The following is a 27852-nucleotide window of genomic DNA, read 5'->3' on the forward strand; positions in this document are numbered from 1 at the left end:
CTTCAAAATATCTTATTTTTATTTCAACAGAAGAAAGAAACTCATACAGGTTTGGGACAACATACGGATAAGTAAATGATGACAGAATTTTCCTTTTTGGGTGAACTTACTATCCCTTTAAGGTAAAGTGTTTTGTGAAAAATATACAGTCTACACACACATATTGCACACTGAACAGCATTATAGAGAAAAAAAGTGTGCCTTATGAGATCAATGCACTGTGTTGTCATTCATAAAAGGTCATCATACCTATTATGAAACAGCGTGTCTGTTGTAACTCCACTGAAATCTCCATGCTAAGCAAGCGTTCACAATATAACATCCATCTGCAGGTTTTACATGTTTTTAAACGTATTACATATGAGAAATATTGATATTCCGTCGGATTTTGTATAAAATAATCACCAATCCTAGCCTGGGTGCAAGCCCGAACCCCGCCCACAACATTTTTTGGTCGGGAAGTTCGGTCAGGGCTGCGTTCAGCCCCGACAAAACGTTGCACAACGTTTTTTAAACAGAAACGGTGATGCGTTGAACACACTGTTCTTCACAAAGAACACAAAGAATGGCCTTCTCAGCTGCCATAGTTGCAACTCTTGCGTCATCAGAACAGGGTGTTCAACGCATCACCGTTTCTGTTTAAAAAACATTGTGCAACGTTTTGTCGGGGCTGAACGCAGCCCTGTTGACAACTATGCGTCGCTCAACATACGTCACTTACTGCGTTGCTCTGATTGGTTGTAGGTCTATCCAACTGAGTGCAGAGTTTTGTTTTTTTCTTCGGTTAAGACACGCCTCATAATCAAAGCCCTATGGAGCAGTATCAGACTCACTACGTGCACGTGGCCGCCATTTTGGATTTCAGATCAGCGAGTGTGCGGTTAGACACTTCCGGTTTCGCATTACACCTGGTGCAGGGAACCGGAGAAAGCCGAAATGTATCTTTTGTAGTTGTTTATAGAATCAATTATCACTTAAAATACTACTAAGATCCATATTACTATCACACGATAGCCAATGGCAATTAAATGCACGCATGCATAGTCAGATTAATGAATGAAATATAACTGTTCACGAACAGAAGATTGTATTTGACTCCTGCTGCATACACATACGCAATGACAGTTATGCCTACTGTAGCCTAAATATAGAGTTACAACTACGATTACAGTTGTTTGCATTAAATGCACGTTAGCCCTGTGATAGGCTACAATTTATATCCATAAATACTATTTTCTCAATTCTGCATGCATTTTTACTTACATCAATTGCTCGATCAATATTATCATCACATATTTTACATTTACATTTTTTACTGTAGGTACCACAAACAAATATAGGTAAGTTTGTGTATATTTTACACGTAGTACTGTATGTGTTGCTTATAAACACCAGACAGATTATTATTATTATTATTTATGAAACAGATAAACTTTACTCATATAGCCAACTCATAAACAGATCAACTTTACTCATCTCACTTGCACAAAATAAATGCAGTAATAGAAAGCATAGAAACGCACAGGTGAAATACACTGAAAATTATATGCATTTAAATATTTGGTCGGGTTGAAGTCCTCCCTCCGGATCTCCTGTATCCACTCAGCCCGTACCGCAGCGTCAACGGGGAATGCATGAAAGCTGACTTCTCTGTTGTAACGTGACGAAATGGTACAAAACGGCATACAACGATGAAGAGCTGAGGCTGTCATCGTCTGAAAGGCAAGTCACCTCTCTTGAATACTCCTTGTGAAAAAATATCTCTGTGGTAATGGAACTTGGTCGCTGTTGTCTCTCGCTGTCAGATCACCGTAGTTTTCACTCGAAGTACTGGCCCACACACTCAAGTTCGAACAACTGTCGCCGTGCACGGAGCGAATTGTAGCCTATCACAGGGCAAACGTGTGAATGTTCACAGTGTATTTTATGTAAACAACTCTAATCGTAGTTGTAACTCTAAATTTACAGTAGGCATAATTGTAATTGCGTATGTGTATGCAGCACGAGTCAAATACAATCTTCTGTTCGTGAACAGTTGTATTTCATTCATTAATCTGACTATGCATCCGTGCATTTAATTGCCATTGGCTATCGTGTGATAGTAATATGGATCTTAGTAGTATTTTAAGTGATAATTGATTCTATAAATAACTATAAAAGATAATTTTCGTCTTTCTCCGGCTCCCTGCACCGGGCGTAATGCGAAACCGGAAGTGTCTAACCGCACACTCGCTGATCCGAAATCCAAAATGGCGGCCACGTGCACGTAGCCTATATGAGTATGACGAAGTCAGGCTACATCAATCCTATTGTTTTTCAATAATTGCGCACACAGCGCGATTCTACTATGGAAAAGGCATACGCGATCAGGGCAGTAAGAGTCTTGTGTGTAAAACAAACCCACACATATTATAATTAATATGATTAATCATATATATTATGATTAAAATGGAATTTTGATTTTGTGACAAATTCTCGGTCTGTTTTTTTTTCCCTTTTTTATTTTGCTACTTCGCCATTTTGAATTTACACATTTCTCATATTTGTGTTATTGCTACTATTTGTGTTATTGACCTTTCAGTAATAAAAAAAAAGACTTAAGATTATTGTGGGAGTATTTTTGTATTTTCAAAATACTAATTACTTGTATTTTATTTAAATACATTTTTCACAACAGTATTTTGTATTTTATTTTGTTACATTTCATGAGCCAGTATTTGTAGTTTGTAACAAAATAGTTTTTGATGTATTTGTGCCCACCTCTGTGTGCAGCATAATAGTCACATTTTTTTTGAGTGCTATGTACCTGGATATTTTGGCACCCCCATTCATCTCAGTTGCCGACATGGCCTGGTAAATATCTTGAATGCTGCCATCTTTACGTCATGATCACTGAATTCAGAAACATCTTTTGAGCCAATCATCTGACCCATACATAACATGTCACTGATCTGTATTAGAACTGCAACACACAGAAACAACATGGAGATGTCTGTTTTGTTTCTATGAACCCATAGAAAAATTAGAAAATTAGACATACAAAAATATTTTATCAAAGTACATCGCTAATTTCAATGCTTTCAATGTAAAAACACATTTTGGACACATTTTGGTGTAGGCGAATTTACAGACTCTACCAGCAGGGACAATGTTCAGTAACTCTGAACTCCTGGTTCCACTTAGGCCTCTCTAATCCACAAGTGGCCTATCTACATTCATTTAAATTGACCTGAGGCTTAATTCACTTACTCAATTCAGGCCCTTAGTCATAATCAGCTCACAGTGGCTGTCCCCTGACCAATGTTTCACAGACTTAATTAATATGATTCCTTTCTGGTCTTTAGTCCCAGTAGGGTCAGTGTTTTCATTTAAATAAACTAGAGAATCTTTGGTAACTGGATTCGTTTAGACCTGTGCTTCTCAATACATTTCTTTTTATATGTCTAACTAATCTGACACCCTCAAATCAAGGTCAAGGAGCTCTGTGCAAATGTGCTAAGGAATAAATAAGCCTGTTATATAAAGGGGACCTTCACGATTTGCAAGACACAAATGTGACCCTGGATCACAAAACCAGTCACATGTCGCACAGGTACATTTGTGGCAATAGCCAACAATATATTGTATGGGTCAAAATTATCGATTTTTATTTTATGCCAAAAATTAAGTAAAGATCATTTTCCATGATATTTAGTAAATTTCCTACCGTAAATATATAAAACATTTCTTTTTGTGAGTGAATGCAGCACAATCGTGAACATAAATGGACAAGTTTAAAGGCGATTTTCTCAATGTTTAGATTCTTTTTGCACCCTCAGATTCCAGATTTTCAAATAGTTGTATCTCGGCCAAATATTGTTATATCCTAACAAACCATACATTAATGGGAAGCTTATTTATTCAGCTTTCAGGTGATGTATAAATCTCAATTTAAAAAAATGTACCCATGTCACTGGTTTTGTGGTCCAGGGTCACAAATAAGGTTCTTTATTAGCATCTATGGAACTTTTGCATTGCACAAAAGTTTCTTTACAGTGGAAAAAATGTCTTTACATAAAGATATTATTTAGATTATAATATTTCTATAAAGAAATATTAAAATGTATTTTTGTGGAACCCAAAATTATAATAACCATTTTAATGATTATAATGATACGGATTTATTTAAGTTGTTCATTGACTGAATTTGTTCATGTTATGCATTCTCAGTACAAACAACAGGATGCAGAAATTTGTGAAGTAAAGCCTGATATCTGACAATAACATGTTTTAGTTCATGATGGGAATATTTCTTGAAAGCAAATGTGCAAAAACTGTTCCCTTGGTAAATAAGTTTTAGTTGTTTAAGAAATTGTTGTTATGATAAAAAAAATATTTAGAATAATTTTCAGTAGGCTCTGTGACACAAATCCCCAAAGTTTTATTAGCAACATTGTTTGCTATTAGGGAGTTGGATAAACCTAATTGGCAAGTCTATTTGAAGCGATTTAAGAGATTTATCAAGGGTTTATGATATGTGATAAACAAAACTGGATGCCATTAAAAAACTCTCCCACAGGTCTCATTAATCAGATGTTTCAAGATGATGAAATGGTCTAACCAAAATTCCCAATGGCCCAATAAATATATGCCAGAATGAGTATTTTATATTATTCAGATTTGGTTTATTATTCAGATTCAGTATTCTAAAAATATAATGTACTGATTAAGTGGAAACCTTACCAATAATATTTTATTTTTTGAGTAATTGTATTTATACATTTACAAAATAGGGATTAATTTAGGCAGTTATTGTGGAGTGATGGCCATTAAAAGAGTTAAATATATTTTATTAGAAGTTTAGGCTATATATATCACACAGATATCATTATATTTTCAATGCATTATAATGTTTACATAATTGTCCAATCTGCGATGTGAACGCACTCTAGACACGGATTTGAGTCTGATCCTTGAGTCTAGGCCTTATTTAAATTCAGTCGCCATGGCATAAGGAGCAATAAAGCATCACTAGATTTAAATTATATGAAGTTCTTTCTTACATACTATCACAGAATGGTGGCTGTCCAAAGTGCACGATGCAGGAGTAGGCTATATCATACAAACGGTCTTTAATCCAAAAAATCAATAGATCACAGGTCATAGAAACTCAGGAGACTAAAACACACACTGCTGTGAGGAAGTAAGACATGCTGCTGCTGTACAATACAGAGAACATGAATTTTCGGTAGCAAATACAGGTGGAAGGTGGAGGGTTTCTGAAAGTGCGCTGCAACTGCTACAGCAAATGCTAACCAAGTATTTGAAGGTTGAGCAGGGAGCTCATGTTATAGAAGGAACCAATCAGCTGTGCCTTATAGAGAATGATGTGATTGCAAGCAGGTTGAGTTAAGGAGATTCATGACAGAACTTTGCATATATACAAAAATACAAACACAGGTATATGGGTAATTCTGTATTACAGAAACTGGCTATCTTAATTCTTCACTTAAGATTTTAAAAAGTTCTAAATGAAATTACCATGGTTACTAAACAAATAGGGTTTCTTACAATCATTATTTGATTTGATCAGATTTAGGCGAAAGATTCTTGTTTATCTCTCAGTGATCAATTTCGACCCTCTCCTTTAGTTTTTATGGTACTCTAGGAACACACAATTATCAGTTGAAATTGCCTGATCTTTGACGTGCAAACAATGAATATAAGGCCAGACACATCAGTCCTTAATTTTTTAAAGAACAACACAAATAGCAGGCTTAAAGGCTTAAAAAAATCTAAGTAGCTTGACACTTTTCCAAAAGTGTTCCACCAACAAGTGCCTGTGCCGTTGTAGGCTACTTTGAAGATCAGGAGCAAATTGATGCTATCCACACTCAACTGACATCAATTCTGGGCAGCACACCAACACACACCCACGGTGCCAAATCAAATTCACTATGGATGTCCTTTTAATTTTTTTTAAAGGTGCTGTATGTAGGTTTCAGCGACCTCTAGCGGTGATGTTTCAGATTGCAACCAATAAGTTTACAAGCGCGTGCTCTTGCGCGTGCTCGAATTTATGAGCGAGCACTTTGCATATGGTGCCTTCAAGTCATCTCGTATAGATCGTATTTACAAGTTGAACGCACTTGAACGCCACCACAATGTCGTAAATACCAGTGGGGAGCTCGGGATTTTCTCTAAGCTCCGATCTTTACGAATTGGGGGCGTGTCAGTGATTAACATGGCGGAATACACAATAAGTAAAGGTATTTAGCCGTGATATTGTCAGGCTTTTCTATTAACAGCTCAGTTAGCTAATCGCCAACACAGAATATGATAGTATTATAATATAACAATGCAACATGTAATGATGTGTTGGCAGTGGCTTCATAAATTAATTAAAAACATAAAAATACAAAGTACACCTGATGCACATTTCTTTATTCTTCATTTTCTAGAACAAGAGTTTAAGAACCTTACTGTATTTTTGTGTAATTAATTAAGAGAAAGTACTCCGCCATTTTGCTCCGACGAAAGTGACTTGAACGCACATGCCGTTATAAGCACGACTTCCCACCTCGTACGTACGAACTTCCCAGGAGGACTTGAACGCACCAATAGACAGTATATAAACGGCACTGTGGGTACCTTCCAGACTGAGACGCAACACACCGGAGAAAGCATCACACAACATGCTGGAAACTCAGGTAAACTTCCACTGCAACGTTACAATAATAGGCTATTTTTATCAGCTTGATGTTGAACTAATGCTCCTTGCTCGTACCATGATAAGTATGGAACCCTATCAACCGTGCCGAATTTTGCCTCTGCAAGCACCACTTCACATTTTCTTCAGGAAATGTACATTCTAGGTTTGTAGATAAGGTTTCTCCATTATTCAAATGCCCTGCCGATGTTGATCCGTGTTTTTTCACCCGAAGTTCATCCGATTCACGTCTGGCCTTACGAGCTTCAGCAGAAACGTTTTTTTTTTTTTTTTTTTTTTTTATCAATATGTGGAGTTTGTGTTGGAGTCTGTGTTGTGCTGGGAGCAGGTCGTTTCTTAGTGTTATCAGACATGTCATAAGTTGCATAAGTCATAAGTCCATGTCATAAATTGCAGTGTTGTCGCTGTTGAGTGCAAAGTCAGTAGGCTAGACGAGGCGAGAGGCTCGGGAGCGCGCGTGCAGGTCACGTCACTGGATTTCGCGGTAAATCCGACCCGGCACCTTCACATAAAAATAAGAATACTTGCTTTCCGAGGTAATAGCAAAACCCGCAAAGTGGATCATTTTAATGTGAGATTACAACCCCTTCACACACAGGCAATAAAAAAAGGATTCATTTTAGTAGAAAAGTTACATACAGCACTTTTAATGTTAAAATTTTTTTTTTATCAGTGAGCAGGAGCACTTTGACAGGAGGATAAAAAAAACATTTAAAGAAGAGTGGCAAGCCATTGGGGAGTCATCTATGGGAGTCATCATAATTCATAAATGGTGTTAATAAATAAAAATTTGTGAACAACATTATTGTCTCTTTCTTCTAAATGGTTCTTGGAATTTCAGAAAAGGGATAAATTGTGTTCGTCTTCATAAAATGCTATAAGAACACTGTTTTGTAGCTGTATGACGACCAATAGAGAATAGTACAGCAGATATTTCATCGAGGATCCATATGATTACACGGTACTGTATGTCTAATGGGCTAAATATGGTTAATATCTAAATGTAACTTTATATACGTAAATTCACAACATATTTCACTCAGTCTCCTGTATAACCTACGGTTACTATTCTACAGTAGGTCATATATCACTTGTCATCTGATCCAACTATATGTATTATGAACTTTTTAATTCACAAAAACAAGTAGTCTTCTGTAGGCTGAGTGAAGGGAGTGAAGCCCAACTGAATATCTACAGATATTTTAATCCGTAGTACAGATCTACACTGTAACGTTTATATTTACTTGAACAAAAAACACAAAATTGGTCAAAGTCTATGGACGGGACGGTTATTAAAGTGTTTCGAGCGTCGATTTAATCATGTTATTTCACAGTATGTCCCCCTACTGGACGCATCAGGACCAACAGAGGTGTAAAACTGCCTGGGGCGTATATCTACCGGCTCCAGGTCTGCAGCCTCCCCATATTGCAGTGGTGGGCTGTCAGGGCCATCAGGGCCTTCTCTGCTGGCCCTGTCAAAATATAAATTATATTATATTATATTATACAAAATAGATATTTTTCATAATTAAATTAAATGTGTGTCTGAATGTGTCTTAATTCAATTACTGTCTATTTCAGTATGTTACGATTATATTTCCAGAAAGAATATGGTTATTTTTTGTGAGGCTGAGCAGCATTTTCCATATGTCATCTAAACAGCTCCGTGGACCAGTACTAGTAGTATAGCTAGCCTTCCGTTGAAGCTGCCATTTTCCAATTGATCATATCTTTGACTGACATGTGTTATCAGCCAATCCAGTAGTGGGCACTCGGGCAACATAAGCAATGTCATACATCTGAGTGAATGAGTAAGAAAGAAGTTAGCGAGGGGAGGGCATTAAAAAAGTGGCATAATAAATGCAGCCTAAATGGAAAATTGAGCAACCTCCATCAGTGCCTGAGTGAGTGGATCCTGTGGCTCCACCTCTGGCCTCTGATCACCTTGATCATCTTGCCCCGTCGACCTTTCGGCATCGCCGTGGCTTCTCTCACCTTCGGCTCCATCAGACACCCTCATCCCATTGGCTCCCCCTGGGTAAGTCGTCACTCCACCTTCGCCACAAACAATCCCTGTCTGATATCTGGACCCGTTTGTTATCGTTTCACTTTCACTGCCACTCATTTGTTTCCATGGACACTAACCCTTCACCTCAGCTGCTCATCATTTAGTTGGTCACCACTGTGTATTTAAGTTCCTCCTTGTTCACGCTTCAGTTGTTATTTGTATTAGTGCACGCTGTTACGCCTGCTACCTTCTAGTGTAATAAAACCTTGTTTATGTTTTGTAATACTGTCGTCCGTCTTCATCTTCTTCATCATCTTGTGACAGTTATGGCTCATTTCCACTGAGCGGTACGGCACGGCACAGTACAGTACGGTACGGTTCGGGTCGGTAAATCACGAATCGGCTGGCGTTTCCACTGCCAACAGTGCCCTTACTTGATAGGCATGGTGTAACCTATGCCGGAAACAAGCAATCGACGTCCTTTTCACATGAAGAAGAAAACGACATAAACAACAATGGATGACATACAGCAGATCTTGATCTTGCTTCTCGGCATGTTTGTCACAAGAAGCCAAACACCGACAATAGGCGTTTCTCAATACCAAGTACGCAAAGTTCATACTTGCCAAGTCCGACTCAGGAGAAAGACGAATTATATCTCATGTTTAACTACTACTGAGACGTCAGAGTCAGCGGCAAATGAACAACTAGCCGAGGAAAGGCTGTTCCAGGGCGGGGTACATGAGCGCCGAGCGCCCGGTGATCGCCTGGATCTCACAACCTGGATCTCACACCCTGGATCTCACAACCTGGATCTCACAACCTGGATCAAATTTTCATTCATTTTTATAAATAAACCACATATTTGAGCTTTAAAGGAGAACTCCGGTCAATTTTAACATTGAGCTCATTTTTTTGTACATTTGGAGTGCTGTCAATACAGAGAACAACGACAAAAATCGGTGTTGCCTACACCGAGTTATTCTATTTTTAAAATTTGCACCCTGTTGACTTCAATGGGGCAAGTACTAAACCTGCTTTTAGCCTCTTAACATCCTTGATGAGTCATTACAAGTGCACAGAAAATGTGAGTGATTCCTTCTGAGTGAACACGAGTGAATCTGACTGCAGTAGATGTGAAAGATATGTATAAAAATGATGTTATTTAAGCCAGCGCAAATACCTGTGTTTATATCCTGTTTTCGGTCGAAGTCCAAAGTAATCGATTGCCGAGTTCACGCGCGTGATCATAGGTAACTAAACCTATGCACGTGAACTCGGCAATCGACTACTTTGGACTTCAACCGAAAACAGGATGTAAACACAGGTATTTGCGCTGGCTTAAATAACATCATTTTTATACATATCTTTCACATCTACTGCAGTCAGATTCACCGTGTTCACTCAGAAGGAATCACTCACATTTTCTGTGCACTTGTAATGACACATCAAGGATGTTAAGAGGCTAAAAGCAGGTTTAGTACTTGCCCCATTGAAGTCAACAGGGTGCAAATTTTAAAAATAGAATAACTCGGTGTTGGCAACACCGATTTTTGTCGTTGTTCTCTGTATTGACAGCACTCCAAATGTACAAAAAAATGAGCTCAATGTTAAAATTGACCGGAGTTCTCCTTTAAACAACTACATTCTCGCCTGAAAAACTCTTAAAACTACATTTCGTGACACAATAACAGTAGTATTATATTTCAACTCTATATTAAAAAATGGGCGCTTCTTATGTTGTCATTCCCCTTGTAGCACGCGCAAGTGATGATACTCTGTCAACCAATCAACTTTCTGCAGTGAGTCTAGCTCCACCCTTTCGTACTGTACCGCTGTGCTAGGTACCCCATCGGAAGAGTACCGAAAAAGTGCTACGGTACGGTTCGGCATTTTGGTACCATTCACAACTTTTGATAATGGAAACAGAAAATAATTGCACACCGTACCGGTCAGTGGAAACGAGCCATTACACACCTCGGGTCATTAGCGACCCTATACAATTTTTACAATGAATGGGAAACCAGGCATTCTTTTATAATTTTATTATTTATTTCTCGTTATTTTGTTTATAATGAATTGATTGAGGAATACTAAGTTGAAGCTTGATGTCTAACTTTAAAAAAAATTTGAGGGGGAGGGTAGTGAATGATGTCCCAGGTCGCTAAAGGCACAAGAGGCTATCTTGCACCCAGTGCAATTGACTTTGTACACCGACGCATGTATCTTTCCTATATTGCACCTACGTGCACAGCGGACTTTTCCCCCCACAGATGCACGTCGGTAAATTATGGAATGAACTTGCGCTCCCGGGGGCGGTTCAGCGAAAAGAGGAGGCGTGTTCCAGCACAAACGTTCCCTGATGCTATTTTGCAGGTTTAGAAAACAATTCTGCCACTGACCAGGAAAAACCTAAAGTGAGTGGCGCGTTGCATAATGTAGCGTGTGCATAACGAGCATACACTTTGATTCTCTCATCTACACAGAAGCAGCGGTTTTCATTTTTGCAAATCATAGGCTACATTATTACAAGGAAAAATATTAACACACGAGGGAAATCATTGTTGTGACCATGAAGATGTGAAAAAATAGGCATAAATCTAGCTTACACATTTACCCAAATAATCCTACGCCTGTTTAACCGAAGCTAATTTGGGTGGGTTTCTCCATCCCCAATGTCACTTCTCTGTCTTTTACAGCCCTGACAAGAACGTTGCTCTCCTTGGCTGTGAACCACTCCTGGCGTGCGCCTGATAAATCCGCCGTTATAATAGCAACCCGCCATGGAACAAGCGCGTCTGCTCTTAAAGGGAATGTGAGATGACACTCTGATTGGTTTATTTCACGTTACGCCCAAACCACTCCTATGAATAATGAAGCTACTTCAGACCAACCCATTTTAGATTTGCGTCGGGCGCAAGAGTCATTTATCCCACCGGTATAATAGCAACAGCGCCCGAGAACTGTCCACAAAGTTACTTGCGTCTCGCGTCTGATACTTGCGTTTCAGATCGTTAAAATAGGGCCCAAGGTATGTGTTTAAGGGTTAATGTACTACGAAAAGTGTTAAATATTGTAGCCTTGCTATTATAGCTGTCAGTATGTCTGTCTTGTGATTTCTGTCTTATATCACTACATTTTCCCCTTTTGGGAATCAATAAACCCTCTTTTCTATTCAAGGAAAACATGCTAGTCGCTAAGTTACCATGAATTCAAAATTGACCATTGATTTTTACTTCAACATTTCAGATGTACACCAATTTATTTTTTAGTGCTGGATATAATTAGTATATGTGATATGCATGTGTGTGTCAAGGGTATGTAAGAATGTGTGTCATAACATTACCAGCCTGTGAAAAGGATTTTGCATTCTCACATAATTTGTCTTCAGGGGTTATAATGTGGATGATGTCAGTAAGATGACTGTCTATATAAGACAAAAGCATTTCAACTTGACCTTGTATTATGACATGATACTACAGTGTCTTTTTTTAATTGAGAGATAATAATCAAGGGTGCATGAAGTGAGTGACATACATCACTGACAAATGCTTTAAGGCTTATTTTTCATTTCATAAAGGGTCAATTGGGGGGTGGGGGTGGTTAATGAAATTAATGTCAAAGTACTAATTTGCTCTTATTTTCCACAGATTCCAGAGTCACAATGGAGAACTTATCCATCATAGTTAGTTTTGAGCTAACCCTGGATCCATTTTCCATCCCTCTTGGAGCAAAATATCCCATATTTCTCTTTGGCATCTTTATCTACATTTTCAGTGCCTTTTGTAATTTGACCCTGTTGATCCTCATCATTATGACACAAAGTCTCCATAAGCCAATATACTTCATTATGTTTAGTCTTCCACTGAATGATTTTATTGGAATCACTTCCATGCTTCCTAAGGTTCTTTCTGACATTGTGACGGAAACCAATACTACATACTATCCCCTCTGTGTGCTCCAGGGTTTTCTGCTCCACATGTATGGGGGTGGTGTTTTGTTTATTCTGGCTGCCATGGCCTTTGATCGCTATATTGCTATATGTATGCCTCTGCGATACAATGCTCTCATGACACCAAGGTTTGTGATGGGAATTGTTACTTTTGTATGGGGCCTTGACCTTTTTTTCATTCTTTTGCTGTTTTCTTTGCAGGGCAAGTATTCCAGATGCAGTTCTACTATTTTGAATGTGTTTTGTGATAACCCCTCTCTCCTTAAGCTGACCTGTGACAATACCACAGTTAATAATGTCATAGGCTTGTTCAACACAGCCATGATGCAGATTATTAGTGTTTCCATTCAAGTATTTTCCTATGTGAAGATTTTGATTACCTGCTTGGTCATGAGTAAGTCTGATGCAAAGAGCAAGGCCATCAACACCTGTGTTGCACAACTGTCCATTTTCATCATATATGAGGTTGTTGGAACATTCACCATCTTGTCACACAGGTTCAAAAACGTAAACGCAGATGTGCAAAAGATTATGGGGATGCTCATTTTTCTAGTGCCTCCACTTCTGAATCCAATTGTTTATGGATTGAACAGTCATGAATTACGAAATAATCTGCTAAAACTCATGCGCAGGAAAATCTCAAAAATGTAAAATATCTGTAAAATGTATTTTTTTCACTGTTTATGTCAAGAAGTCCAATAAAACTCTTTAAATATTAGTATTATTTGTGTAGCAGTATGTAATAACAACATGACTATACTATACTATTTAGACATTTTTAATCACAAAAGAATGCACTAAATCACAACCTAAAATACATAATCTACTTAATTTTTCAGGTTGGTGCTTTGACAGTTCCTATACTTATAAACAATAATAGTGACAACAATAATGATTTAATTAAACTTTTATTTCATCAATGAAAATATCATTAATGAAAAATGTATTACTCTTCTGGGGGGCCTCAGAGACCTCAGGTAAAAACATGAATTTTCACATGATTTTCTGTTTACACATTGATGTGTTCCTGTAAACTGTTTGTTTTGTTCACTTTTTGTGTGTATGTGTGCATTCAACATTACTATAACTTTTCATGTTTCTGAAAAGTGCATGTGTAAAGAAGCATGGTAAAATGGCGTGTTAATGCTTTTAACCTTTTTTTGTTGTTGTAATAAATATAAGTGTCTCTGGGACCCCAGACATAAAAACATTCCATCTCAGCCCATAACAGTCCAAAAGAGATTATGGGTTAGTCATGTTTTATTTCTATATAACAATAGATTCATAATTACCAAGTCTAGGGAGCATAACTTTCAGTGGATATTCATAACTTGACTGTGGGAAGAAAGAGTGCCGTTTCATGCTTTGGCCTAAATGTACAGTAACTATACTCTCAAGCTTACTTTTTTAAAATAATCTCCATATACTGTGTAAGGCCTGCCCAATCAGTCCAACGACAGTTTTTGATAAGCGGGTGAAGGTTTACTGCGTGTTACTGTCTTTTCCGCGTGGCAAAGTAATTTGATTCCAATTAAGCTTTTATCTGACTCCATTTTATCACAACCTCGAATTTAGGATGGAATGCCATTAATCGTTCATTCGGGTGCCAAAGTCGCACAGGGTCCTCGCACCAGCCACTAATATTATGTGGGCCCACGATCACAAACTCATCAGTTTTTGGTCACTAAACAGAGGTAATTGGCTAATACCTTAGGCGGTCGCATTCACGCTTACTCAGTCTAAGATATTTTGTATAGCCTCCTTGGTTGTAAACACTTGAATTAAAGTAACTTTTTCTTTAGACAGAGGTCATGACCACTACTACAGATATAAGATGACCAATATTACTTCTCTGGTAGTAGCTAAAGTAACTTTTTCTTTAGACAGAAGTCATGACCACTACTACAGATATAAGCTGACCAATATTACTTCTCTGGTAGTAGCTTTGGTTTGGTCATGCCATGGTTTCCCACATACACTTAACTAAAGTAAAATTATACTAAACAGAGTTAAGACTCACCCTATTTAGGCTGGTCGAGCAGCATTTTGCTGTCCTAAACGGAAAATCCCTTTTTGTCTTTACATCCCAAGTACACTTGAATTAGAGCCAAATATTAGCCGGAACTCTAAAATCGCAGTTGGTGTGCCCTATGCTCCACTCAAAACTGGACGTTAATCCATTACTAATCTGACGCAGATTTGCGGTAACAATGGATGCAACATAATCTACTGAAGTTAATGATTTCAAAGTCAGAATAAAATCAAATGTAACAGTTTATTACGTCAGGTAAATGTATCATGCCAATTACATAATCAGTTCAAAGATAATAAATACAAAACATCAAATGCTCTGGAATAAAGAGAAAAGATGTGAACCTGACATTAGAAAATACGTGATGCTGAGTGTGCTGATATGAGCTACAAATTGCGCCAAGCCTCTTGAGACATTTCTTTATATACTCAGACCAAGAAATAACCCTAAACATATGCCAACAATTGGAATTTACATTAATCACTGTCTCCAGAGTTTATACCTTTTGAGGGCAGGATGCTATTTGCATGAAAGACCCACCCTCCTCTCTAAACTCTTAAAAACTTTATTACCTTTTGGTTTACTTCTTTGGGGATGAGATCTTTGTACCAGTTGCACTGAGACATTTCAAACGGATGGCGGGCCAGGCCGGTGCAGGGCCTGGGTCGTTGAGCGTGGGTGGACCTGGGCCGTGGAGAGTGGGTGGACCAGGGGCGTGGCGGCGGCCATCTTGGCAGAGGGCTCTGGAATGGTGGTCATCTTAGGACGAGGCTCTGTAACAGCGACCATCTTGGGACGAGGCTCTGTAATGGTGGTCATCTTAGGACGAGGCTCTGTAACAGCGACCATCTTGGGACGAGGCTCTGTAATGGTGGTCATCTTGGGACGAGGCTCTGGAATGGTGGCCATCTTGGAACGAGATTCTGGAACAGATACCAGAGCATTTCCTGCTGTTCATTCAGCTTTGATCGAGTTGCGCCTTCGATGAGTTTTTGCTGTTTATACAGCCTAAAAGAGTGAGTGCACACTGCAGGCTTCCCTATTTGCTCCCAGGTGTGCCACGGCCATTTCCCCTGTGCGCTTCAGCACTATAAAGAAAGCTAAATTTCCCTGAAAGAGCAAACATGGGTGTGATACTGCGTCTTTTTAAAGATGTTTAGAGAGTAGCGTTGCCCAAGCCTGACCCAGAAAGTGTATGTTTGAACATCACACTGCAGTAGATTGTGAATCGGTGGGTGAGCACGACTTGATCATCAGATTCTTTAGGGGTGCGAGAAAGCTAAATCTTACTCGCTCTCACACCGTACCCTCTTGGGATCTCTTGTTGGTGCTAACGGCACTGCAGAGATCCCCCTTTGAACCGTTGCAGTCAGCTGGATTAAAAGTGCTGTCAATGAAGACTGTGGTCCTGACTGCGCTGGAAAACCTTTTTTTTTATGAATCGTTTTCTCTTGTTTATTGGTCAGTTGGGGAGTAAGGGAAGGCTTTTGTATTTTATTTGGGATTTTTCTTTTGTTAGGTAAGTTAGAGTTAATTCCTCTTTAGTTAGTCACTTTTGTTTGTTATTTTGGCCTGAACCCCTCCTGAAGATTCACGCTTCCTGTTATTCATTTCTGTGTGAATAAAAAGCTTATTTTTGTCACTATATCTTGCTCTGTAGTATTTAGTTGTGTGAGCTGGGACATGAAAAGGGATATATCAATCTAATAGTTTTTTTTTGTCATCGGCATTCCTAACCCTAGATGGGGAGGTTGTGACACTGCCCTAAAGGCCAGACCATATGAGTAATTCCCACATGATACCTCCCTACAGGTATGATGTGGATTCCACAACGTCCTTTTCCACAACTGGAAAGGGCACGTTTTCCTAGAGTTATCCATATAGTCTCACTGAATGGGTCATGCAGAACAGCAGTGATCGCAGGGCGCTGGAAGGAGCAGCAATAGTGGCACTTTGTTAGGGATCCCAATTCGTCGGACGGTTCCACGGTATAATGGTGTAGTAATAGCATATTCTGCGCTAATTTTCCCTTTTTAGTGGATACTCGCTTAATTAAGATGTTGTAGTTGCTTCAGTTTTGGTTTTAACCGGAAGAAGGAAATATCTTACTTCAACCACAAAACACTTAGCCCTTAAGTCTGGAAAATGCTACATGACTTAAAATCTGAACAAATATTAAAAGACTGTGTATCATTCACTTGAAAACTTTGTAAACAGTTACAGAAAAAAATGGGAATCATTCATACAATCTAATCACACACTACAGACTTTTAAGTCATTCCGAACACAAACTCAAGTAGAAATGTGTGCATGGTTCACTGATCTATATAGAATGACGTCATTATATAGATCAGTGGCATGGTTGCTAGGAGATACGTGTCAAATGAAAACATCTAAAAAAATTCAAACATGTTTGACATCTTCCGACTGGATGGAAAAGTATAAAACTGGATGGAATAGTAGGCTAAAACTAAAATGTCTCTGACTTGCTCTGACTTTCGGCAACTGGCGTTGACAGTTTTGTAGTGTATTACAGTCTTTAGTGTTCAAAATAATGTGTGGTATTCAAAAACTGTTTAAGGGTTTAAAGACCATTGAAATAATAAGAAAATAAGCATTTTCAAACAAGGTATTTCACTATTCCAAAATGGAAATTCCAGCTAAAACAGGGTTTAAATGCAGTGTACATCTTATTTCTATTTTAGGCATAGAAATGGCACCACCTGGTTTCAAAAAACCATCAACTGAACTATGACTTCAAGTCCCACCACTGGGAATGTTTTTTTTTTTTTTTTTGTGATCATAAATCTGCATAAAAAGGCTACACTGCACCATACCTTACAGTATGCATGGTGGATGTATTCAGGTCATACAAATAAAGGATTGTTGTGATATACATTGCAAAGGTAAGTATGCAAATAGATGAACAAATCTTTAATTTTTACAAAAGTGAAAAAATTTAACTTTTTTAATGTAACCCCCCCTCCCCTATTAAGGGTTTTAATGGCTGGAAACCTTTCATATCCTACTTTCACATTCAACCTTAAAATTGCAAAATTTGATGTCCATCCCAATGCAACATATCCTGTGTTCTTTGCTGGAGCTCTGATCTATGTGTTCTCTGTTCTCTGTAATGGAATCATTCTTGGACTGATAATCACCCAAAGAAACCTTCACAAGCCAATGTTCTACATCCTGTTTAGCCTCCCTCTAACCGATTTAATTGGAATCACTTCTGCTCTGCCCAGGGTGCTTGTGGACATTATAACAGAGACAAATGATGTGTATTACCCTACGTGTGTTCTTCAGGGTTTTTTGGTGCATATGTATGGAGGTGCAATACTTTTTCTACTGGCAGCCATGTCGATAGACCGGTACATAGCAATATGCAACCCACTCAGATACAATTCTATTATGACTCCTGGCAGAATATGTGGACTCATAACACTGGCATGGAGCCTTGACATTGTCTTGATACTTGTATTATTTTCCCTTCAGTCTAGAATGGAGAAATGTAAGTCTTTCATTGCTAACGTGTACTGTGACAACCCATCTTTGCTATTGCTTTCATGTGGAGGGGATTTTACTGTGAACAACATTTATGGCTTATTCATAACAGCATTTATGCAGATAACCAGTGTCTCTGTCCAGCTGTACTCTTATACGAACATTCTCATCATGTGTATAAAACAAATAAACACTGATTCAAAAGTAAAGGCTGTAAATACATGCATGGCCCAAATCACTACATTTTTTCTCTTTGAAATAGTGTCAACCATTGCTATATTATCATATCGGATCCCCAATTTCTCTTCCAGTGCACAGAGGATTTGTGGTTTGATGATTTACACAATCCTTCCAGTTGTCAATCCAGTCATTTATGGAATGAAAACTAAAGAAATTAGAATTGCTTTCTTTTTGGTTTTGAAAAAACAACAACAAAGTTGGTCAAGGTAAACATACATCTGTTGTTAAAACAGTTAAAAAACAATCATTATAACTGAATGTAATCATTTTTAAAAATGTTTCTTGAAGTGGTATTCTGGATGTAAATGTACACAACTTTAATTGTTTGACATATCATGTCAAACACTGCTTCAAAATAAAAGATTTCAAGCAGGTTATATTGTCAGGAATAAAATACTTTCATTTACCAAACAACTGTATCATCAGATAATTTAATAATAATAATATGATTTTATTACATCATGCTTTGGTACAAATAATGTATTTGTAATTGTTGTGAAGGCATTAAAATATCTAAATAACTGTTATAATCTTTGCATACTTGTTATACTAGGCCTTTTTTCTGTGAGTATAAATGAGCAATACACAAATAAATAAATACTTGTGGAATATTTGTTGGATTTAAGGATTTGTATATTATTACTTTATGAATAAAGTGCTTCTGATTCTATTTCCTTATATAGAACAATCATTAGGCCTGCAGTTAATATTACATTACAATAGTAAGTCATGGTGAGAGAATGAAAGTAAAGTTTCTTTGTCATAAAATAAAGAGAATTATGAACAAATTGTGAAAATAAATTATTATGAATCCTAACTCTAACTACTAAAGATTATTTCTCCATTAAGACTATTGATGTTGTTATAAAAGTGTCTGATTTGTTTCCCCTAAACTGGGAGAACCATTAAAAAAGAATAAAAACCAATGGAAAGATTTGGACTTACAGTTTTTCACAATCACTTTGTTACTATTTTCAGAACCTTGATGTCATTTTTCACAACTCTAGACACAAAACTCACAACCAATGATCAAAATGCACATTTTTCAAAACTCTAACCCTTTTCTCAATTGCTTGGATACAATACACATAAAACTTAGATCATTTGTTCATTCAACAAAAATCACCTGTTCAATATGACACAACTTAACATCAGAGTACTACTATTTCAAAAGGCAATTCACACATTACATTTCAAATGAGTGTCTATTCATTTCCTTACAGTGATCTAACTATCAATTGATACAACTGCTCAAAATGATAAGTTACTGTTGCATTACTCTTAATGCATAGTTGTATGGAAACAGACAAACAATCTTTCATGTTTACTGTAAATCATGAAAGTTTCAAGATAACGAGATTCATTGTCACCAATTAGCATGAAGCATGAACCAATTAGACTACAATATCCATGGATGTAGCCTAATATTTTGGCTAATGAAAACATCCATTGTGATGTAGATGACAACCTGTGGCCAAATCCACAACACAGAGTTGATGACAATGTAGAAGTACAGTAATCGCTCCTGTTTTGTTTGTTACAGTACAAGCAAGCAAGTTGAGGAACATTGCATTTGATGTTTTACAGTACTGTCTTTTCTTTTCTATTTCATAGCTAATTATTTTTGCTTTGATTTAAATAACCCTATGTTGTGATTGTACTGTAGTGTTTTGCATCAATATATTACAAACTTTGTTCAATGATTCCACTGTCTGTAGTATCATGCAGTGCTTTTACAGAGATGTGTTTACTGTACATGTAGTGCCATAATGAAACCTGTATCAACTATTTTGTTCTACAATATTTAATGATTGTACGAACAATGACACAGTGAAACTATCGGTTGCTTGTGTGTGGGTGATCTATAGTTATGTTTCAATGGTATTTCACAGTAAATTAGTTTTTTGAACCAATGATTGTGCAAGTGCAAGATTTCTTTAAAGATGTGAATGCACAATGCAGTGTTTTGAACATTAGACAGCCTGTGTTACAAGTGATAACCGTTTTGAGTTTTGTGTCTAGAGTTTTGAAAAATGACATCAACGTTCTGAAAATAGGAGCGAAGTGATTGTAAAAAACTGTATTATTTGTATAATGCTGACAGATACACAATGATAAGCAGTAAAACTGAATCAAGATATTTGACATTATAAAACAGGTTTTTAAATTATCAAAGCCTATACAGCTTGACCATATTTGAAACATTTGAGGTTTTGGTGACCTTTATTCCTGAATATATTTTCTTAACATGTGTGTGTGTGTGTGTGTGTGTGTGTGTGTGTGTGTGTGTGTTTGTGTGTCTGTGTGAACTTATGGAAGTCATCTATGGCAATGAATAGTTTACAAGTTGTTTTTAGTGATTTCAATAGTAGAAAACAAAGCATTACTAAAATAAAAATAAAATAAATATTGCCACTACATAAAATTTACATTTACGAAAAAGAATAGTACAAATATGTTAAAAAATTATGTACTCACACATGAGCATTCCAGTTATATCAGTATAGTCTAGAAAAGCTTTTATCTTGCCTTTTTTAAATAAGGCAGGTCATCCCCTGATGGTATCATCACATGACCAGCATGAATACTCACTTTATCCTATTTTGGGAGCAAATATCCCTGTAAAAGAGTAATTTCTACAAGGGTGTCTGTCAAAATGTTTTTTTGAGTATTTATAGGTAACAACATGATAAATGGATTAAGCAGTCAGCTTGTATAACAGAAAAAGTTACACATGATATCGAAATATTTTCACACAAGGAGCCGTTTACATTAGACACTGCTTATTTTGTTTTTGAAAAATGTGTGAATTTTCTGTCTGATCTCTTTAGTTTTAAAACCATAAATGAGTGGATTCACAAGGGGAGGAAACACTAAACCTGATATAGAAAACACCCTGCGCAGGTGAGCTGGAACAATCTCAGATCGATGTGCAAGAAGAGGAAAAAGTGTGTTAAACTCTAAGAAAAGGAAGACGACCAAATGAGTACCACATGTCTGAAGTGCCTTAATCTTTGCATCAGACTTCTTATTAGTAATACAAGTGATTAGTATGTGAATGTATGTAAATGCCACAACAGAAAGTGAAAGGCTGTGGTAAAAAACTATACAACACAACCCATAGATATTGTTCACCTCTGTGCCATCACATAAGAGTTTCATTAATGCTGTCTTATAGCAGACAAGATCTGTCATGTGTGTCTGGCAAATCCTGTAAGGTATCAGAAGAGAGAAAACTACAATTATAGCAGCTAAATTAAAAAGCCACATTGCAGTTATTATTTTCACCACGTAATTGGTTGTCATAATGGCCCCATATCTCAACGGGTAGCAGATAGCGATATACCTGTCATAGGCCATAGCAGTAAGAATAAGATAAGATGCTCCACCATTCAGGTGTACAAAAAAGCCTTGAAGCAAACATGCAGAGTAGGATATTGATCTGTCCTGAGACCATATACTATACAGCAGCTGAGGAAAAAGGCTTGTAGCACCCATAGCATCATTGATAGGCAGGTTAAGCAACAGTATGTACATTGGTTTGTGAAGATTTCTGTTCAAGCAAATTGTAATAATAATTGTTAGATTGCAGAGTAAGATAAACAAGTATGTTGCTACTCCAAATATCAATGCAGGGTAAATGTTCGTCTCAGGCAGTTCCAAAGAGTGCAAAGTCAAGACCAGTGAGAAGACAGATCTATTTGGAAACATGGCGAAAGTTCTTACTATTTACGGCCGACACTAACCAGTGTAAACAAGCTTAATTATATAACAGTAACAGTAGTGAAAATCTTGCCAGAAGCTGGTGTCCAACATATATGTTTCATCCCTTCATCTTGCCATATTCTGGATCATTTTACTCAGGCTACAACCTGAAAAAAGCAACAAACATTAAACAATGGTTAATTTCACTATTATATATTTAATAAAATAACTTAAAGAATATTAGTCAGCAGATTAATAACGTACATCACTGTATAATTTCAATTAGAATTGTTAGTACCCATTTGCTTAAAACAAGTTGTTGAGATTTGTAATGATGAGGCCTTTTTGCACTAACTGTCATGCATAATCTCATAAAACTATTCAGATTAATTCAAAGATGCATTCATAAGAATACAAGTTGCTCAGACAAACTGCACCTTGATGCCTCAAAAGCAGCACTTGTAGTATTTAGTCACCTTAGGTGATCATCCTTCAACACTGTTGAATTCACCTGTAGGCTAATCATTTATACTCACGGAGTTGGGCAGAAAACAATAGGTTACTATCGTAACCCCGGTTCTCTGAAACATTGAGTGGAGAGATCCACCTATGGGAAGGGCATCCGTACCTGACCTCTGCAGAAGCATCCAATTGCAAAAGTCTGGCTAGACAGACAGAAGCATGCAGCCAATGCCAGGTAAGGCCCCACCCCCTTACCTGAGGGCATATAACGCCTAATAGCGAGCGGGCGCGCGTCACTGTTACAGAGCGGCAAAGATCGCATATAGGGTTGAAATGTAGTGACAAAACCCATTTCATGAACGCTCTCATTCTCAAGAGTCCCAGCGGCAAAATCTATATGGATGAAGCCATAAGACCCTGCAGTCTGAGGCATGTGCATTATTGTACTTTCACCCCCTCTCTGAACTGCGACAGACATTTCATTAGAGAGCGCCCTCTTGAGAGAGACGCACTCGCATGGAAAATCACATTTTGACTAGGTGTAAAATTGCTCATTCACATTTTCTGTGTCCTGCAACGCTTTTTCCTTCGATTCGGCTATAATGAGCCAATCGTCTATGTATGTCAAAATCCTCAGACCTGACATTCTCATGGGTGCTAAGCCCACCTCCGCACACAGACAGAAACTCAGAGGGCTTAACGAGAGCCCAAATGGCAGAACGGTGAATTCGTAACATGTGCCTTGGTAGGCGAAATGAAGAAACTTCCTGTGTGGTGGATAAATGCTTATGTGGAAGAACCCATCTTTCAGATCGACCGATGTGAACCAGTCGTTCCGTTTTATGGTGCGGGCGAGCAAGCCATGAGTTAACATTCTGAAATTGTTTTTCCTCAAATGTTTGTTCAACACACAAAGGTCCAAGATAGGGCGGAGAGAGCCGTCCTTCTTTGGGACCAGGAAATAACAAGAATAAAATCCCTGATTCATTCGACTGGGGGGCACCACCTGAATCGCTCCCTTGTTTAGGAGGGAAGATATTTCCTCTTTCAGAATTTGCGCGGCGCTCTCCTCCGTTTATGTGTTTTTGTGTTTTGTATGTGTTTTGTTGCAGGGCCTTTCCTTGCCCTGATGAAAATTTCGTCCCGTGACAGGGGGGTTAGGCAAATGCACAGGAGGCACCTGCCGTGGGGCTGCCTTCCTAGAAAGGCATAACTTGAAGGCCTCATCCTCTTCCTTTTTGTTGTCACATCTTTGCTGCATCAATACGACGGCGGGGCCAAAGAGAGCCCGGCCGGGCTCTACCGAAGCGCCCGCGATGATGCGCCTTTTCTCACAGTCAGAAGGCCCGACAGGTTAAGCCAGAATGCGCGCTATCCCACCACAGAAAGCATCATAGAGCGCCCACAGGCTTGGACAGCCTGACGAGCGTTACGGAGGACGAGGTCGTTAACCGTAAGGATCTCCTTCCACAAGGGTAGAGAAGGGTAAAGAGTTGTTTCCTCGGACCGGGAGGGGGTCCCAGCACTTTCCCGTCGTAAATGTCCCTTTCCTGGTCGGTGGCTCTCTGTGGAGCCGACAACTCAATGTTGAGGCGATCGGCCGCTAGCTCACACACTTCCAGGAGGATGGACTGAGGCAAGGCAACGGGGGCGTAGGCCTGGGGAACGCCAGAGGGTGGGAACCGGCCGGTTCATCGGCGAGCGGGAGATTGCCCGCGAAGATGTCCTCTTCGAGGAACGCAGGATTGGGATGGTCAGCCCAAATAAGTGAAGTAGCGTCCCGGGTAGCCCCCATTAGCGCGTCATCGTCACTGCATCCCCCATCCGAGTCAGAAAGGCCGAGCTCAGCACAATGGGTCGCTGCGATTTTAAGATGGCGTCGTAAAGGCTTCTTGAACAGCACAAGGCACTGACTGCAATTCTCCGGGTTCTCCAAGGGTTCTTGAGCATGTTTGAGGCCCAAGCAGACCACGCAGAAAGAGTGAAGGTCCTGTGGAATAACAAATTTAAGAATACGTGCTTCCGTACATACCATCACGGTAAATAATATTGTATTTAGCTTTTAAGTTTAAGATGATGATATCACACGAATGATTCGGCTCAGCAAAGTTGCAATTCCTGTTTTCTCCATTATAAGTTAAATGAGTCAGATCACTGAGACTGTCACCTTTTGTTCTGCAAATGGCTTTCGGAGCCCAAATGGCTCTTGGAGCCCCAGCCCCAGACATTGAATCATTAGGCTGATTGGATTAGCAATGCAATAGACTGTTATGCTGATTGAATTAGGATTGGCCAGACCCTCAGTCTAGGGTGTGTTACCTAAACCTGTATACTCATTTACATGCTTTGTTTGGATTGGTCTCCACCTTTTTCAGTCCCTCCTCCTTGTAAATGTATAAAAAACGATACTGTATAGAACTAAGTTAGACTGTTGGAAGAACTGCAGCAACGCAACGTGAAGTTCTCAATAAAGAATAACTTCTGTTTGAATGCGATCCCAACATCTCCTGGTCTCTGCTTTGAAGAAGGAAAAAGTTCCCTACAGTTCTTAGCGGCGATCAGCGCACTGCACGTGGCCGGGCAGGCCCGTGATAGGCTATTCCCTGGAGAAGCAGCAGATTTAGACAGCGATATGTCAGGCGATATGTCCTCCTGAAGACATGCAAATGTGCAGTGTAAATCCAATCGAACTGTGTAAGTGCAGAGATCGTGAGAAGAGAATGTCAACTGGAGAATAGCAGCACTTGCTGGCGTTATATGCCCTCAGGTAAGGGGGTGGGGCCTTACCTGGCATTGGCTGCTCGCTTCTGTCTGTCTAGTCAGACTTGGAGCAATTGGATGCCTCTGCAGAGGTCAGGTACGGATGCCCTTCCCATAGGTGGATCTCGAACACAAGATGATGAAAGAGAACTCCCATTTATGTTGGTGCCAAGGCTGCAAAACCCTCATCAACACCAGAACCTTCAGCTCTATCGAATTACTTTTGTGCCAATAATAATGAACGTAACTTTTCAAGAATCTAATGAAAATTGAAAATTGAAACTGAATAAAATATCTTTGAAACTGAAAAAGAATAAATCGCGGGCAAATTTTTTTACTTCGTTTTTAATAAAATACATGTTTTGCTAACCTTTCTTTCTTTCATCTTTTGACCTGAATTTACAAATGCACTTCCAGAATTTTCATTTACACTTCTGAGGTTTTCGTTTATGCTCCCTGAGTTCTCTTACGAGAGTACTCTCGTGTTGCGTAAGTTTAGCTTACGCTACGGGAAAACTCCTTTTCTCGAGAATACTGAAGCAAAAAATTATCCTTTTTAATTTTTAGAATGTAAAACGCATTTGCTGCAGCAGGCAGACATAGGCGAGACAGCTCGCGCGCCTATTGGCTGCTCTGCGGCAACTGCTGCAACCTATCAGTGCATCTTGGCATGACTCCAGCGCCAATGGGAAGCCTTCCCGCGCTGTCGTCATAGCCCGCCAGAACAGGGTGTGGCTTCGCCTATAAAACCCCACTGCACAGGTTGCACAAGTGATTTCGTGTCCTTCAGCGAACGCCGTCGTTCAGCATATCAGCGGGACGAGCTCGAGTCAAGGACCAGGCTGGATATTCGCCACCTTCACTCGCCGTACCTGCTGCGCTCCCGGCACTCATATCCTTTTACAATCTCTCCGTGTGAGTTCGCCGCTGCGACATGCACGTTTCTTTTTTCCTCTAAAAGAGCAAAGGCATTTTTCAATGCCCATCATGTCCTGCGGCTCGTGCCGAGCCGTTCTCAGCGACGGCCGCCACGAGCTGTGCGCTTCCTGCCTGGGAAAGGACCACGCGGATCACGCTTGCCGAGGGCGGCTGCCGTGAGTGCAAATCTTTGCCTCTCTCGACCCTGCGGGCTCGACAGGCTTTGTTCGCCACCAAAACCGCTATCTCTACACCTTCTGCTGGGCCGTGCCGTAAAAAGCGCCGCTCACAAAGGCCACCAGAAGTCTCTGTGAAGGAGCACTCGCCGGCGGTGTCCCCGCAAGCCTCTTTCTCTGAGTCCCCCGTCTCTTTTCTCGACGGCCAATGCCCCGCTGTCGCGGCGCCCGACGAGATGGAGCGGGACATCGCGGAGGACGACAGCTGTTCGATTGTGGTGTCCAAGAGTGAGGGCTGGTCCATCCCTGACCCCGCCCCGTCGACGCAGGAATCCAGCGTGAGGGCTTCTGTCGACGCCGAGCTTCTCCGTCTTATCACTAAGGCCGTAGAAGACCTCGGCCTCGAGTGGTCAACGCCCAAGGAGCCCGCGCCTAACAGGTTGGATGGCTGCTTTCTGCCTGGACGCCGTTCTGCACCTGTTTCGAGGCCCGCTCCCTTCCTCCCCGAACTGCATGATGAGCTCTCCAAGTCTTGGGGAGCTCCGTTCTCAGCCAGGCTAAAATCCTCTGTCTCTTCGACGCTCTCCGCGGTTGACGGCGCAAAAGACAGGGGATATCTTTGTGTTCCTCCCGTTGAGGAAGCGGTAGCGACTCACTTGTGCCCGCCCTCTGCGGGATGGCGGTCCAAGCCGAGCCTACCCACTAAAGCCTGCCGAACGACTTCAACGCTGATCGGTCGCGACTACGCCGCCGCCGGTCAAGCTGCTTCCGCTCTGCATACCATGGCCGTTTTGCAGATCCACCAGGCCAACCTTCTCCGTTCACTGGACGAGGTTGGCCCATCTGCGGAGTGCGTGACGGACTTGAGGAGCGCAACAGACTTAGCTCTCAGAGCTACCAAGACCGCTGCTCAAGCTATCGGCCGCAACATGGCCGCTCTCACCGTCACTGAGCGTCACCTGTGGCTAACGCTGTCCGACATGTCCGAGTCTGACCATGCCACTTTCCTCGACGCCCCCGTGTCACCAGCGGGTTTGTTCGGTCCCTCGGTGAAGGGCTTCACGGAGCGGTATATAGAAGTGCAGCAAACGTCCCAGGCCATGAGACATTTTCTGCCGCGGTGTTCTAGTTCCGCAGCAGGCCGCGCTAGGAAGCAGCCGCCCGCTCGGAAAACAGCGCCCCCACCGCCTCCTCCGCCCACCTCACAACGCCAGGGTCGGGATGCACGTCAGTGTTCACGCTCCACCAGCCGCCGCAGACCGCCTCCCGCCCGGGGACCCAGGCACAAGCTCGCGCCGAGCTTTGAGCCTCCCAAGTCTTCCTAGCCACTCTAGGAAAACACCGATGGTCAAGCCCCGCTGCGGCCGGACCGCCATCGAAGTA

The 27852-nt window shown here is 40.1% G+C and overlaps 3 protein-coding genes across 3 annotated transcripts; 2 read left to right on the forward strand and 1 right to left on the reverse strand.

Moving 5' to 3' along the window:
- Positions 1-12381: 12381 nt before the first annotated feature.
- or71aq2 (odorant receptor, family 71, subfamily AQ, member 2) lies at positions 12382-13320 on the forward strand (the record flags this gene model as incomplete). Its single annotated transcript, XM_081370837.1, has 1 exon — positions 12382-13320. The coding sequence occupies one exon, from the start codon at positions 12382-12384 to the stop codon at positions 13318-13320; it is 939 nt and encodes a 312-aa protein (XP_081226963.1).
- Positions 13321-17704: 4384 nt separating this feature from the next.
- Positions 17705-18658, forward strand: or71at1 (odorant receptor, family 71, subfamily AT, member 1; the record flags this gene model as incomplete). The annotated part of the gene is made up of 1 exon (XM_081370838.1): positions 17705-18658. The coding sequence occupies one exon, from the start codon at positions 17705-17707 to the stop codon at positions 18656-18658; it is 954 nt and encodes a 317-aa protein (XP_081226964.1).
- Positions 18659-21220: 2562 nt separating this feature from the next.
- Positions 21221-22159, reverse strand: LOC308693743 (olfactory receptor 52B2-like; the record flags this gene model as incomplete). Its single annotated transcript, XM_081370839.1, has 1 exon — positions 21221-22159. One exon carries the CDS (start codon positions 22157-22159, stop codon positions 21221-21223), a length of 939 nt encoding a protein of 312 aa, XP_081226965.1.
- Positions 22160-27852: the final 5693 nt, after the last annotated feature.

The sequence above is a fragment of the Scardinius erythrophthalmus genome (genome assembly GCF_964197995.2).
Source record: "Scardinius erythrophthalmus genome assembly, chromosome: 7".
Classification (NCBI taxonomy): domain Eukaryota; kingdom Metazoa; phylum Chordata; class Actinopteri; order Cypriniformes; family Leuciscidae; genus Scardinius; species Scardinius erythrophthalmus.